Consider the following 17,602-nt stretch of genomic DNA (forward strand, 5'->3'; position numbering starts at 1 on the left):
TTTCTTCATTCTAACACTCTAGTTCATCAAATGATGCTGCACACAATGAAGGTGAGTCTTCTCACCTGAATGATGCTAATGTAGATAATCCCATGCAGATGAGTACAGAAGTTTGTGTTCTAAATAATTCTATTTCCTGCCAGCTTGACGGCATGATAATGTTTACTTTTACAGCACATGCTTTCTTTATTCTTCCTTTTCTTAGTTATATTCAGATCAGCTAAATGCTGTCATTAAACATTATGTCTTACAGCATAAAGTTATTTTCTTTCTGAAGTTGTAGTATAAGATCGAACAGATAGAGCCTTTATCCCAGAAACTGGGAGTCAGTGGCAGGTGGATCTCTCTGAGTTTGAAATCAGCTTCATCTACAGAGCAAGTTCCAGGACAGCCAAGGCTACACAAGGAAACCCTGTTTCAAAAAATAAGCAAACAAATAAACAAACCAGAAAACAAAACAAACAAACAAAAAAACCAATATAACCAACAAACCAAAAATAAGCAACAACAATTACAATAAAAAGTCACACAAAGGGCCACCTGTCTCAAAGCCCAATCACAGTGGGATGTGCAATTATGTGATGAAGAGATGGGAGGGAAAGAGAAGTGAAATAGTTTGAGCTCTATGAAAAGAGAGGCAGGCAGATCTGGAGATTTGCGGGTGGAAAGGAAAGCCTATGTGAGTAGCCTGCCCAGCCACCTGAGCTCATGTTGACATCCTGGCTCACACTGCTGCTGAGGGTCATTTCTGGGTCCATGGCCATGCAGCAGCAGGGGCTTGGTGCTGAAATGTAAGACCTATGTTTACCACAAAAGGTCATGCAGCTTCCCAGTCTGGGCTGCTGCCTAGTACCATGCTGATATCCAAATGCTGTTCAGAGCTGGCCCACCCCTCATTGGCTGAGCTGGCCCTATCCCTTGTGGTTGCACCTCATATGGGCACAGAAGATCTGGCCCTGGTAGCATGGACATGGGTGAGCCGGCCCAGAGTGCATGAAAGAAGGAGAGCCAGACTTTGCTTGCTGCAACATCAACTGGGCTAGCCAGAGCAGTGCTGAAGAGCTCATCCTGGTGGTGTGGGTACAGCTGAGCTCTCAGGCTGACCTACACAACTCCTACCCAGGCCCAGATCCAGAGTTTTGAACTAGCCCACCACAATATCTACCCCATTGATGAGCTGCTGGAGAGTGAAGGAGTTGGTCCCACAGATCCAAAGCAGCAGGATCTCCATGACACAGGGCAACAACATGATATCTGAAAGGAGTCTGGGTCAGGATCCAGTTTGGATGGTGTAGCAGAAGCCAGAGGCTTCAAAACTGATGAATGAATCATTGCAATGAACATTTGCAAGGAAATACACATGGACAAAAGAGTACACTTTGTGACACACTGCAGCTCCCATGATGAGATTTTAAAAGTTATTATTAATTCTATTTTCATTTATTTTATTTTATTTTCTGGAGGTTGAAAAGGCAGAGGACAGAAGCAACCAGATGGAGAGTGGGATGCATGATGTGAAAATCACAAAGGACCAATAAAAGATTTTTAAAAATGAAAAAGAAGGAAAAAGATCTAACACAATGTGATCAATACAGCTCAGATGAGAAAGTGACATGTGTATTGAAAGGCAAGCCCTTTACTCAAACCTCTGATTTCTGCTTCTTCTACTTAAGGAACATAGAAGCTGCTACTTTACGTTAACAAGTGAAAAAGCTGATGAAACTTCAAACAAATAACAATTTTCTTAGATGCAGCAGGTAAATGAGGTCACAGGGCAAGCTGAGAGAGCAACACACTGATCTAGAGATTTATCCCCACCAGAGCAGAAACTCAGAAGCCGAAATCACCAAGGAAACCAACTTTATGTAGAGGAAAAACTCTGTACTGTAGCTGACATGTTGCTAGGTGTTCAGAGCTGCCAACTCGGGTGAATGTGGGGCATTTTAGGAGACAAGTTAGTTATAACCTTCAACAAACTCAGTTTTTCTTTCAGGAGCCCTCCCAGTTCCTATCAAAAGAAAAATATCTTGTTAAATCTTTGGAAAAAGCCAGGACAAGAGATAATATCAGAATCCTGGTTTGTCTCTAAGAGTGTCTGATTTCAGGAGCAGCCGTTCTATCAGACTGATGTCCTGAGGTTTATCAGATTCCAGTCAACTTGAGGGAGTGAAATGCCAACTCTACTCCTCCTCAGACATCCAGACCCAAGTAACAGGAAGAAAATGTTGAGAAAAAGAAGCAAAGCCTATTCTCCAGGGATGGAACTATGGAACACTATAGAACCCCTACATCTTATAGCTCTATTATTAAAGGCTTATCACTATCTTTATTGTCAGTTTAACACCTTCATCTTTCAAAAATAATTATGTGACATACTCCAAGGTAGAAGTACAGTCTGAAGAGACTAAAATATTGCATATATAGAGTTAGAATTATTAGACTAGTAATATCAAAACCAAGTTCACTATGCTGAAGATTCGAATGATAAAAATAAACATGCATGAATGTGTGAATTAATTAAGCAGAAATGTTACAGAGCTCAAATGCTATAGTAGAAATGAAGAATAGCTTTCTTATGGGCTCATTAGAGAATGATGAAACTCAGGAGGGAATATATAAGCTTAAGTTCAACAGAAGTAGAGACTCACAACCAATGGACTGAGCACAGGGTCCCCAATGAAGGAGCTAGAGAAAGGACCCAACGAGCTGAAGGGTTTGCAGCCCCTTAGGAAGAACAGCAATATGAATTAACTAGTACCCTCAGAGCTTCCAGAGACTAAACCATCAACCTAAGAGCACACATGGTGAGACACATGGCTCCAGCAGCATATTATAGCAGAGGATGGCCTAGTTGGTCATCAATGGGAGGAGAGGCCCTTGTTCCTGTGAAGGTTCTATGCCCAAGTATAGGGGAATGCCAGGGCCAATAAGCCGGAGGGGGTGGGATGGTGAGCAGGGGGAAGAGGGAGGGAACAGGGTTTTTGTTTTGTTTTGTTTTTGTTTTTGTTTTAGTTTTAGTTTTTGTTTTTTGGAAAGGTAACCAGGAGAGGAGATATCATTTGAAATGTAAATAAAGAAAATATTTAATTAAAAAAAAGGCTGGGGAGATATCTCAATTAGTAACACTGCTTTCTATACATACATGTGGACCCACAATAGAATTCCCAGTACCAAAGGGAAAAAGGTTTTTTGTTTTTTGGGTTTTTTTTTTTTTTACTAAATATGTCTGCAATACATTACTAGGTACCAGGATAATTAGGAAGGTAGAAGAGGTAGAGGAAGGCTTTTTCCTGGGTTTCGTTGGCTGGTCAGCATAGAAAAAAATTTCAGGGTCTAGATTTGGTAAGAGATTTGGATTAAGAGGAAAAGGCCTAGAGTGATAGAGCAAACCTCTATCCTCTTGATTTTACATGTTTCAGTATAGGTATATTAATACATATGCATACTCATACACATACACACACACACGCATGCACACACACACACACACAAATAAAATAGTTTAAATGGACAAGAAGAAAGCAAGAGTGATTTTCTTAAGAACTATGATATAAGAACAAAAGGTGTTACAGATATGGAAATAAAGTGGCAGAAAGAAGAGACCTGACAAATAAAAGTCTTGAAACAATAGTGACTACAAATTTCTTCTCATGCATGTCAGAGAACATGGTGCAGCCCTCAAGAGTGACACCTTGCAGGGAAAATACAAAAGACAAAATAAAACTTGAGTAAAAGTACATTTATATGTAATGTATCAATCTTCAGAAAACTGATGAAAATAATCCTTCAAGGAAGCTAGGAAGGAGAGAGCTATGCTCCTTCCCCATAGAGAAGTGGGTAAGAATTACATCTGCTTCTTAGAAACCAGAACAGGCAAGCACTGAGTATTTTAAGGATGGAGATAAAACCACCACTGCCACAAAACAAAACATTAGCAGCAGGATCTACTGTTCTTAAGATCTATCGCTAGGCAAAGCTTCTTGCAAAGGGAGGAGTCAATAAAATTCCTCATGACAGACTAAAAGCAGTGAAAGCCAAAATCTTTTAGAGAGAAGAAAAGTATGTATAGGGTAAAAGCCTGAATCTACACAGAGAAGAAAGAGCAGCCATGGTGTGGGGGTAAATGCCAAATGAAGAAGTTGGCTTTCTTAGGACCTGGGAGATAGTCCAGGAGTTACAGAGTTTACCTTTCAAGCAAAATGGGTACATATCTGTAATGCACATTAAAATGTAGACTGGGAGATGGAGAGAGGGATTCGAATTTAAGAGCATGGGATGCACTTCCAGAGGACCTGGCTTTAATTCCCAACATCCCCATGATGACTTACAACTGTAAATCCAGTTCCAGAGGACTTGATGTTCTCTAAAGGCTTCTACATGCACCAGGTAAACAATACACACACACACACACACACACACACACACACACACACACACACACACACACACATACACATGCACACGCACACTCACACGCACACACACACACACACACACACACTCACATGCAAAAATAAGTAAATGTAGATCAAGCATGGTGATTGCCAGTAGTTCCTAGCCTTGGGAAGTGAAGACGAGAGCTTCTGAGCACTGCTACCTAGCAAGATTAGCCACAATGGAGCCCTAGGTTTGACTGAGAAACCCTACCTCAGTAAGGTGAAAGAGCAACTGAGGAAATTTCTTGACATCAGTCTTAGATAACCATCTCCCAGTGGGTACTTACATCTTATATATCTGTGTTCATAAACATGCAAAAACACATGCACAGGAAATAAAAAAAAGGAAGAAAATTTGCTATTCATAACTGATTAAACAAATTATTATTTATTCATGTTAATGAAAAAAATACATTAAGTCTTTGGTAAAATTATGTGTGTGGCAGTATGTGTACTGATGTATGCTTGCATGTTATTGACCAAGTGCTCTGAATGGCAATAAAACATGAAACTACAGGGAGAAATACAGGGCTTTTTATGCAAAGGTCTTTATTCTACTATGAGGGTTTTGTTATAAATTACTCTAAAGGACTATTTTATTATAAACCCTACTATGGAGTATACTTGATAGGAGATTTGAAGTAGTCTGAAATTGGCCTAGATTAGTAACAAATACATAGTACAAATGTAGGAGAACCACTTAGAAATGGGAGGAAAAGCCCTGTATAAATGACAGGTTGTGGTTGTTGGGCTGTGAAAATAGGATACTATGAACTGGGAAGTTTATAAACAATAGAAATTTGAGGCCAGCTGGAGAGGTGGTACTTTCTAGGTAGTCTAAAGATCTGTGTGTGATCCCTGGAACTAACATAAATATAGTAGAAGCAAGTTGGCCTGTGGTCCACACGTGTGCTTTGGACTACCTGAAGTTCTCCTTAGAAAATTAAGTAAGGTGAGAATTTAAATTGAAAAAAAGAAAAAGAAATTCATTTCTCAAGAGACTGAAAGTTGAAAGCTTAGACATCTAGCTCAGAGACAGTGCCTGACAATGTGGATGGGATGGAGAGTCTCTCAGAAGGACTCTGCCTCTGAAACATAATAGTCCTCCAAGGCTACTTTCCTAATACCAACAAGTTGGGAAGGAGTTTATCAAAGATGTTTCAGGGTGTTTACTGTTTTCAATCAATAACAATAGTCTTAGAACTGATTTAAATGAAATCATGGAAATATTTCACTGAAACCACAAAGGGAAACTTTATAAGGGAAAATAGGATCAAATAATCAAATAGAAACTAGTAGAAATAACATAGATGTTAATTTAACTTTACCAGTGATCTTTTTGTTTACTAACAACCTAAGAGTTAGCTAAAAGATAGATAAGAATCCAGAATGCATGGAAAGGACAAGACCTAGATAAACATTGTCTATAAGAAACTCATTATACCTACAAAGTTACATACAATTTCAGCCCCAAGGATACTGAGTGGTATACCTGCTTGCTATTAAAAGAGGAGCCAGAAATAATATGTGGGGCCCATTGTAGTTAAATCTTCAGGAAGTTACTGGGAAGGCTGCAAGGGTTAAATAGCCTACTAAGTAGTGAGGAAATGTCAATTTCCCAAGCAGAAACAATCATCCTTAATGTTTATGTGTTTAAGAAAAGAATATTCAATATATAAGAAAACCTGACAGACCTGTCAGAGAAAATTAAGCGCATAAGTTATATTAGTAGGCTCTAATATTTCCTGATCATAAATGCATAGATAGCAAGTAGAAATTAACAAAGGACAGAGTTGAATTAAACAGCACCATCAGTTCAATGAATTTAATGGCATCTACTCAGCACTTAATCTTACAATAGCAGACAATGTAATCTTCTCCCCTCAAGTGTTAAAATTCCTACCAAGACAGAACCTATTCTGAGCTATAAAACATACCTTATAAATTTTAAAGTATAGGGGGCTGGCAAAGTGTCTCCCAAGGGAAAGTTCCTTATTATTCCAGGAGGGTGGCTGAATCTTGATTTCTAGAACCAATGTAATATTGAAAGGAGAGAGATGACCCCACCACTGCATCCTTAGGTCTAAACATGTGTGCTGTACTACATATATACCTACAACTCCATATATACATACATATACTCAAAGATAGTAGCTAAAACTAAGACAAGTTAAATGTATAGTAATCACACAATCTCTGCTCTGAGAAACATAGTAGAATGCACCTAAAAATAAAAATGAGAAAGATAGAAAATTTTCCTCAAACTGCTGGTGATTAAATGACATATCTATATAACACAAGTAAGAAATATAACTACAATTATGAAAATTTTTAAGTGATTGCAAATGAAAATACAACATATCAAAATTTATGGGCTGTGGAAAGAGTTGTTTTTAGGGAAAATTCATAGACATGAGCATTTTTATTTGAAAGCAAGGGTCTAAAAATCAATCATTTATGATTCCACTTTAGAAAACGAGAGTCAGAAGAGCAAATTATATCTAAAGTAAGCAGAATACAAGAAATAAATATCAGAGCAAAACCCAGTAAAATTGAAAACAGGAGATCAATAGAAAAAAATCAACAAAACCAAAATCCAGTCCTTTGAAAAGGCCTATACTATCAATATGCCTCCAGCCAGGCTAACATGACAAAGAAAAAACAGACAAATACTGGTAGAGTACACCAGGTAGAAAAGAGGGCATCACTAAAACTTCTAGGGACAGACAGTTAAAGGAGAATGAAGGGATATTTTAACTCTCTGCCCATAAATCCAATAGCCTAGGGGAAAAGACAAAACGTGTCAAAACTTATACAAAAGGAAAGAAACAATCCAAGTAAGCTTATACCAAATAAAATGATTGAATTGGTAAATATGGATCCCTACCAACAAAAGGAGCACAATAAGATGCGTTCAAAGATTAATTCTGTATAACTTTTAATAGTAAGATATGGCATCATTTCTTCACAATTTCCCACAAGATAAAAGTAAAGGAAATGCTTTCAAATTATGATGTTAGGGTTACACAAGCCAGACAAAGGCACTAGAAGAAAAATATGCAGCCATATTTTACAAATATAGATGCCAAAATCTTAAATATCTTAATATCATAAATATCTTAAACAGATACTAGCATCTGATTCAACCAACACATTTGTGTCATTGAAGCAGTTGCTGTGTTTCAATATACTACTAGAAATCAAACTAAAGTAAGGCAAAAACCATAAAAGATACATCAAATTGCAAGAAGGAAATAGAATATTATGTCACAGATGAGACAGTCATCTACATATATATATATATATATTATAACATCTGTATACATATAGTGATATAATATATATATATTTAAAGAATCAATAACAATCTCTTAAATGATGAAGAAGAGAACGTTATTTACTTCTTATCTACCAGCAATTTACAAATGATATATGAAATAACAAATTTTATTATTTCTATCTGCACCCAAAATACTGAATTACTTAGGCTTACTTCTAACAACATACTCAAGTTGTTAGAAGTGCTATGAAGAATAACTGCAAAATCTGGTGGAAGAGGTCAGAGAACGTAACAAATGGAGACACAGTGTAATGAAACTCAACAATTTTAACTTCTTCCACCTCAATTGTCAACCAAAAGCCTAAGATCTTATTTTGTGGGCAACTGCAACATGTTCTTAAAGTTTACACATAAAAGTAAAGAATCCCAAAAGCCAATTCAGTTTTTAGAACTAAATCTGGATCATTGATATCATATAACCCCAAGATTTATTCTAAAGCTATAGACATCAAGAGAAGGCAGTAAATGGTGAAAGAACAGACAAAAAGAGCAACACAGCAGAACAGAGAGTCCATAAATAGCCACAGAATAGTCACTCAGCATCTAACAAAAGAGCAAATGAAGTAAAATGGACCAAAGGTAGCCTTTTATCATATGGGTACAACTGGATGTGCACTCAAAAGAAAATGAATTCAGATGCAGACCTTATGCTCTGCAGAAAAATTAACTAAAATTAGATCTTGGCCCTGAAAGGAAACATATCTAACTTACAGAAGATCACATAAGATAATTTCTAGATGGCCCAGGATATAGCAAAGGCTTTATGGGAACAGCTACAGAAGCACTATGTAACTAAAGGTTGACAAGAAGAATTTGATAAATATGAATAATTGTTATCTGAAACCTACAATGAGGATGAAAAGTCACACCACAGACTTAGCTAATACCTGCCAGAGCTAATGATACTCTTTGATGCAGGACATACAAAACAGCCCTTAAAAATCCACAAAGAACCTTATTCAAGAAAATATACAAGTCACAAGTAAGAACACATTAAATAGGTTCAACATTTTATGTTACTAGGGGATTCTGAATTTGTACAAACAAAAGACAGCACATGTCTATTTAGAATACTAAGACCACTACATATTAGTACAATTGGAGAAGAAGTACATGATCTTGACATAGACACCTGGGTATTTAGGAAGTCTCTGAAATGTGAATAGACTCATGACAAAATGAGGCTAATGTACTTCTTGGTATTTACCCAGATAAATTTAAAACTTATGTCTACACAAATACCTGCTGAGAGATGTTTATAGCAAGTTTATTCATATATGCAAAAGCAATGAAGTAATCAAGATAGGCATTAGTATAGGAGTGGATAAGGAGCTAGTTACATATGGAGGGGAGCATATTACACTGATGTTACAAAGAAATGAACCATAGTAAGACCTAAAGTTACCTTAAGTGGATACTAGTAAGTGATTGATTTTAATTTGAAAAGGAATAGACACAACTTGAGGACAAATACATGACACTCTTTTCTTAACAAAATTTGTAATATTTTAATATAGAAAATTAATATAGTTTTACAAATATAATACTTAATACTGTCCAGAGCTGCTGCAAAAACAGTCATTTCTATATACTACTGATGGAAACATGAACTGATTTTATGTCTTTTTTTGTATTGTGAATTTGTTTATTTTGCTTAAAATGATAACTTCCAGTTCTATCTATTTTAATCCAAACTTGATTCCATTAATTTTAACAGCAAAAAACTAGTAATTTATAATATATGTAATATGTATATTATATGTTATAAGTTACTAGTTTTTATTTCAGCATGACATTCTTGACAAGGCAAAATCTTGGAGACAGGAAGTGAGATGCATGTTTGTGAAAAGTTAGAGAGAAAAGAAGGATGATTAGGGAATATGTAGTTCTTTTCTTAGGGTAGTAAGACCATTCTGTAGGATATGGAAATGGTCGATGTGGTGGTTGGCTTTGTTAGCTTGATACACTCTAACATAAAGTGTCAATGAAGACTGACTATATTAGTTGTTTTGTGACCATGCCTTTAGGGAATTATTTATTACATTGACATAGGGATTTCTATGGACATTAGTCTTTAGGTAGAAGTGAGGAGTGAGGGAGTGTTGAGCTGAGCATGAGCATGCACACAAGTTGATTTGTGTTCTAATTACAGTATCAAGCTCTTGTTGCTATGACCTCCGTACAGTGATAAACTATAACCCTGAGTTCTGGGCCAAAATGAATCTTCTCTTGCTTTCGTTGCTTTTGTCAAGGTTTTAGGTCATATGGTTCCAAAATGACTTCCCCTCTTCCTGCTGTTGCTGATTACCCCACATACATCAGAATCTGTGTTTCTAGGCTCCATCACTGACTAAGCACCAAACACTCATAGTGAGCCTTCCAGGATTTCAACTGCAAGTTGTGATTTAGCCTCATCAAATGGACAAATATTGGGTTGTTGGCCTCTCTGGTAAACAAAAAGCCTCATTGAGAATACATCAATTGCTAAGACATAAGGCCTTAAGTTTCAGGGATCTACTCATTGTTTCATAAGCAAATGACTATTGTTACAATTTTAATGTATGTTGACAAAAACTTTGCTCTGAGTTATTCTTTATTTGAAAATTTCCTTTTGTTATTCTCCCACTTTTATAATTTTCTACTAAATACTTCCACATTTTCCTTCACAATATTTTCAGCCTTTCCTTGATAATTTCATATTTTAATCATTTTCAGTCCCTCCCCCTAATTCTTTCCCAGGCCACCCCCCATTTCTAGGTACCAAATTTCTTCCTTCCTCTCTCTGTCACCCATAAAGCCCAACTTGTGCTGCCCATATATTCTTAGACAGATAGTCTCACTTGGAGAGCATGGTCATCTTACCAGAGCAGCCACTCTTACAGAAATCTGACTTGCCAACAGCTTCTTGGTAAGGCGTGGGACTACATGCTCAGCTCCCCTCCCCTTACTGGGATTATATCTGACTTAAGGCAGCATAAGTCTTTTGTATGCCATCACAACCTCTTGAATTTATGTTATCTGTCTTCTGTGTCCAGAAGACATCTTTTCCTTGTAGTCATTCACTTCCCCTAGCCTTATAATCCTTCTTCCTCCTCTTCTTCAATGATCCCTGAGTCTTGGGATGGATGTCGTAATGACTTTCATAACTTTAGTTGATGGGTTTTTATTAAGACACAGTTGTTTTAAGGGTTTAAATACAATACAATACAATACAATACAATACAATACAATACAATACTCATTCCTTGACTTTCCCTTCTCCTTGTGAATTTAAATATATCCCACAAGAGCTCATACAAGAAGATGGATTTTGACTGTTCATCTTGGTAGATGGTTTACTTAAAAGATAGTACTGATACCAGCTGTATTATAAGGATTAGGTGAAACTCTACACTAGCTGATGGATGAGTTACAGAAATACATTAACATCAAGAGTTTCATACACATGTCTTATTATTCCATCTAGCATTTTGAGAAGTCCTAACTTTCTAACCCAAAAGAGCATTACAGGCAGAACTATATCGGGGAGTAGTCATCTGAAAATTAGAACCAGTTCTCTGGTAGATTCCTACTCTGTGGTCTCATTCTCTTAATGATGCTTCCAAGTAAGCTAATAGTTTGAATTTGGATGGCACATAAAACTTAAAAACAGTTTAAGGATGTTATGTTCTAAACCCTGGAATGTTTTACTGAATAATGTGTGGAAACAAGTATTTATCTTAAATTGGTATTAAAGATCCACATATCTTTTACATACCTAGTTTTACAATGGAAATAACCACTGTTTCCAAGACCTTGTTTTCATACCCAAATAATTCAATAAGGTTAATTAAACCCAAAGACCATGATATATTATCACACAGAAAAGATCATGTTAGAATATAAACTTATCTACTAATGAAAGCAGAATAGATCAAGGCTTAATCCCATATGTAGCTGCTGCAGCACAATGATTTTTACAGACCATGAGGAATAAAAAACACTGGAGTGAGCCAGTGAAATGAATGGCAGATTGGTTGTCATTGTTCTCCTTCTTCCTGTTTCAAGTTACTTTTATCCACACACATTCTAATTTATCACAGACTCAATTCAACAAAACATTTGTGAAACTATGCTGTTTGGTTTCTAGACATACTTCATTTCTAAAGAACCTGCAATACATAAAAGCTTATTGAAAAATATGTATACACATTATATTTATTGAAACATCTTACAGTGAGCACCTTCTGTGCCCAGTTTTAAAAGGTTCTATTTGTAGTGTACCCTCATCATATATATGTCTTAAGTCCAAAATATCACTTTTAAACAAACCAAAAATATACTAGAATATCCCTAAAATGAGCCTTCAATAACTAGGCCCACTCATCAAATAACTTCCAGCAATATTCTTTTGCTTATCTTGACCTTTGGCCTGCTGATGGGTGGAGGATGACATGTACTTAAAACTAAGGCAAGAAATACATGGGGTATCACTGGGATAAATAGTCAAATCATGTTTTATGAGTGCATACATGTGTTGAAATCTTGTGAGCTAAATATAAAATTGATAGAACATTACTCAACATACATATTGATAGATTGTGTCTCTTCTAACTCTCCATATATGAAGCAAAAGTTATTATGTATGGGCAAATACATTTTTATCAGCAGGTACCCAATGACATAGGAAGCTTTCTTGCTGTGTCTTGTGAAGAGAAAACAACACTCAGGGAGAAACTAATGCTTTCTAGTTTTCATGGCAGGGGAGGAGACACAACAAATAATAAAATTTGATGTGAAGAGATCACAACAAAGGAACAGAAAACTAAGTGATCCACTTATCCATGAGTGGCACAGTAAATGGAAACAACAGACATCTCCTGTATAACAGAACACAATCTAATCCATTCATATCTCACATTGCCTATAAAGGTGTATTTGTGTGGCACACTGGACTTAAGGAAAAACTCTTATTGATTATTAGATGATATGACTTTTGTCTGTGCCACGAGCACAGACTGAAGCAAATATTCAGATCCAGCCTTCTCTTTTGTTAAAATTTCTTTAGATACTTTGTTCAATAAGTTTTCTAAATATATCATTCTAACATTACAGAAGGCTGTGATTGCTAGTCTAGAATCCTTTGGCTTAGTAATAGAACCTATAACAACAGAGGTGGAACTTATTGACATTATGAACTTTGCCTGGATATTACTTTTTAAAAATTACTACTTAGTAGCAGAGAGCTGAATTAGTTGGTTCAAAAATATGAGTCAATTTTTCTGTAACTTAAACTCTCCTCTCTATTGTCAACATGATGCTTAGAATAAAAAGCTTCCCAGGCAGATCTTGAACTTGTCTCATATGTTTCTTTGCTCACATTGTTTCAGAAAACAATGAATGTATCTATTAATATAATATGTATACATATATGTAATCTATTAATATGTGAATGTATCTATTAATATATATATATATATATATATATATATATATATATATATATATATATATATGAGAGAAAGAGAAAGATAGAGAGGGAGAGGGAAAAAGAGAGAGAAGCAGGCAGACAGTCTAGGGATTGTGTATGCTACAATGAATATGAAATCAGAGGCCAGGGATTGTTATGTAATTCCCATTAAACAGAAAACCAATTTACTTAATTGCTTGTGCTTAAGGGCAATGTCATTTCATGTGGCTTACTGTTTTATACCGATGTGAGAATATTAAGTTACTAATGGTACAAGTCAATAAAAAAAAAACCATGAACTTTCATGTTATGGAAGGAACAGACTTGACAAAGGATGACATTACGTATGAACTTTCATGTTTCAGACACTTGACTCTTCCCAGAGATGACTTCATGTCTTCTGTTCAATCCAGCTGTGCTGTGTCAATCAGGAGCATTAAATTACATTATCAACTCAAACATTCTTAACTCTGAGATCGTCTTACACAAGTAAACACTATCCAGTTGAGCCTTTGAGCATTTTTGCACATTTCCATCAAGCCGCTTTGGATTTGGAGAGTCCCAATACATATTTCTTTAGCATTAACTAACAAAGCAAGTCTTGTATTAAATAATATATCACAACAGATTATGATCCAGATGATACATCACAGCCAAAAGTTTGTGACATGGCAGAGGTTACCAATGCTTGAAATTGAATTCTTCATTTAAGAATTTAAACCAGGAGAACGTAAAAAGAATTCTTTTCCAAACTGGATAATGGCTCATTATGAAAAGACCTGAGGGTATTCATTCTTCTCAAGCCTTTTCAAACCTTAGGCAGTATGAGTAGGCATTCAGAGTGGAGGAGGGAGCTAATATAAGAATGTTTGTATGTATTTTTCCTGTTGTTATGAAATGTAGGAGAGATAATTTTCAAGTGGGCATTAAAAGCAATGATAAGAGGAATACTGAGTGCTTGAAGTAACAGAAAACGTTCTCAAAGCCTAAAACAGGGAGAACGACTACAAACTAGTTCTTCTTAAACTAAATAAAGCCATATGATAAAAAATAGGAATGGCAGTCAATCTATTCTTACAAGTGGTTTGTTATCTAATATCACATTAATTTATTTAAATATATGTTTTAGTTTCTTAGGGTTGCCATAACCCCATCAACAGCACAAAAATCAACAGTGGCTTAAGTCACCAGACATATGTTCTCTCCCAGTTTCTGTGAGCTGCAAGTCTGCCATGAAGACACAAGTAAGGCCATGTTCCCTTCTGGATCCTTAGAGTTGGTGCCTTCTGAATTCTCCCACCTCCTGAGAGTTCAAGGTAATCATGGCTTTGTGGAGACACAGGTGTCTCTGCTATCACATTACATTTACTCCTCCCTGTCTGTCTTTACATGATTTTTCTCTTTTTTTGTGTGTCTCTGTCCAAACTGAATTATTTTCATAAGATTATTATTTCTATGAGATGAAGCCACATTTTACTTCGGAGCTATTTCATCCTAACTTAATCAGCCTTTCCACAAAAGTCTTGTTTCTAAATAAAGTTATGTTCAAAAGTTATGGACTCTAGCATTTGAATATATCCTTTAGGAGGACAGAGATTAGCCACAAATGACATTACTTGAAGTAGCATATAATACTGAAACATGATATAGCTATATGTACATATGCATATATTTAGTAAGAAACCTTGTCAAATAAATATACTGAGTTGGCCATTTTCTGGTGGTCTCTTTTATTGATGCCTAACACTTTATTAACTCAAGACTCAGATTTGAAATCTCCTGAAACAGAATGACTATCCCAGGATCAATGGACAAATCAACAACCAGCTGGCCTTGCTTGATGGAGTTCATAGACATTCACCCAGCTACGAAGCATTTGGTTAGCCTTGGTGGTTCACTATGAACCCCTTTCATTTTTATTAAATTTATTTATTTATTTATTTATTTATTTATTTATTTATTTATTTTACAACTCCATATCAGCCCTTACTCTCCTCCCAGTACTGGTGAAGTTGTAGAGAAAGAAGAAGATGCCTTCAGTGCTTCTGGGAGTTCAAACTTGTACAACCACTCTGGAAATCTATTTAGGGATTTCTCAGAGTATTGGGAATAGCTGAAACTCAAAACCCAACTATACCACTCCTGGGTATATATCCAAATTATGCTCCACCATCTCACAAGGACACTTGCACAACTATGTTCATAGCAGCTTTATGTGTGGTAGCCAGAAACTGAGAGCAACTTAGATGTTTCTCAACTAAAGACTGGATATAGAAAATGTGGTTCATTTACAAAACACGTCATGAATTTCATAGGGAAATGGATGAAACTAGAAAATATCATCTTGAGTAAGGTAATCCAGACACAAAAGAACAAACACAGTATGAATCCACTTCTTATCCATTCTTCAACTCTTAACTTTCCCGTGAAATCTATAATCATTCTATCATGGACCTATCACAAGAGAGACAGAAAGGAAGAGCACATCTGCACTACAAAGACAAACAGATCAGCTCAGGCCTTGAAGTTCCATTATTAATTCTCCCATTGACTTATTACAGAGAAACTTATTACACTTTCCAAATCCAGAATTTGTATGCCTAGGACCTGAAGAATCTTACAGCTAATATCCAGTGAATCAGCAAAAATTGCCTGTGATTACCACCACAGCATCTAGGTGAATTACTTGGCAACCCAAAGAAACCTTCCATTGCATCATAAATTGCTTGTTCGAATATAGAACACATAGCATACAACCACAACAATGTTATTACAAAATAACAGTTAATATAAAAGGAACATAAACCAATTTTAACTGGACTTATAAGCTAAACGGAATATTTTTAATTATTATTGGTTAGCAAAAATAAAATTAGACCAGACTAGAATCCAGAAAATATACCTTTCAACTTGATAAGTATTTTGATGTATTGTCTGTGTGCCAGATGTTTTTGAGAGGCATGGGCATCTATAATATAAAGGTTATGAGAAAAGTAACAAAACTTACCCCACCAACTTTCTCAAAGTGAGATCCATCTTTCTTAAAGTCTGTAAGGGCTCCATTGAAATACCAGGCAAACATTATATCTAATAGGGGGTCGTGTTGAACCTGGCAGGGTAAAATGACGCTCTCACCAACGGCAACGTCCATGTTAGAAGGTGCCAAAATTATCCTCGTTGGTTCTATTGGGGAGAAATTTTTAATAACAAATTATTATTAAACAAAATTTTAATGTTGATGAAAGCAATTTTTCATAAGTAGATTGTTCATTTGAGTTAGAATGTGGATGGTTAAGTAGGCACGTGTATAATACACCTATGTGATTAAAAGTCCTTAAAATTAAAGTGGCATATTGATATAAAACTATATTAAATTTTACTGGCCTTATAATTTTTTCTTGGGAGAATTAAGAATTATGTGTTTGTAGAAGATATATATCCAGAACTGAAAATTACTTGCAAACATGTTATATTAATGACACAATCAATTCACATTAGTTTCACAGTTTTGTGAGATATAACAAAATTCCATGTTATCACAAACCTCCAATGAATAACGAATGTATTCACACCCAAATCTAAGTAAGCTCAATCCTTCCTTGTTTACAAATTTGGAAAACATGCCATAGGAGGAGCACTATACCAGGACATTGGCTTATGCATGATTTCCTTCAATTCTAATGTACACCTACACATGGTCCCATATCACCATCATATTTCTTCCATTGATAATGAATTCAACTTCTCTAGACCCCATCTTCCCACTGTTTCCTACAGCCTTTTACCTGGGGGACAACAAAACTCATCAAAGAATTGTTTGTATATAAAGAGTAAAATATCTTAGGATATTACCTCTTCAAACCAGTATAGTCCAGCTTTGGTCCCTCATATGAACCAATTTCATCAGGGTCCCCAAAAAACATTGTATTGTACTATCTGGTAGTATGTCTTTAATGCCGTGACTTCCCGTTTGCCTTCCCTCTGCTTTACATGGTCACTTCATCTCATATCCTCTTAGTCAATTCATACTGTGCTCCCCCCATCTCCCCTTACAAGGCCTCTTCAGTTCCTAATTTTTTTTAATGTAAAATGGGTTGAGCTGTGTTTTTTTTTTTTAAAATCATATGCTATGAACATATTAATTGTACAAATCAATGGTATTCATCTCATGCTTTCAAGCACCAATCTCAATATAAACATCTGCTGAGTTAGTATCTTCTCCTCAGTCTCTCTCCATTGTGTTTAAACTCTCATATTCCATGATCTGCTCAGCTTCTTAACTTTGTTGCTTTACCATGACATTTTTAGAGCACAAAGTAGAATTCAGTTCTGAACAGGGGGAACCAGTCATAGTCATATGGTTTGACTGATGAAATG

The 17,602-nt window shown here is 35.9% G+C and overlaps 1 protein-coding gene across 3 annotated transcripts in view; it reads right to left on the reverse strand.

The window, feature by feature from the left end:
* Cntn3 (contactin 3) overlaps positions 1–17,602 on the reverse strand; it is a 369,189-nt gene that overhangs the window by 48,852 nt on the left and 302,735 nt on the right. For all 3 annotated transcript variants that reach the window (XM_031382768.1, XM_031382769.1, XM_031382770.1), the window contains one exon: positions 16,233–16,408. In XM_031382768.1, coding sequence (XP_031238628.1) covers positions 16,233–16,408 — 176 coding nt within the window. The remainder of the gene's footprint in view (positions 1–16,232; positions 16,409–17,602) is intronic.

The sequence above is a fragment of the Mastomys coucha genome, unplaced genomic scaffold (genome assembly GCF_008632895.1).
Source record: "Mastomys coucha isolate ucsf_1 unplaced genomic scaffold, UCSF_Mcou_1 pScaffold20, whole genome shotgun sequence".
In the NCBI taxonomy this organism is placed as follows: Eukaryota; Metazoa; Chordata; class Mammalia; order Rodentia; family Muridae; genus Mastomys; species Mastomys coucha.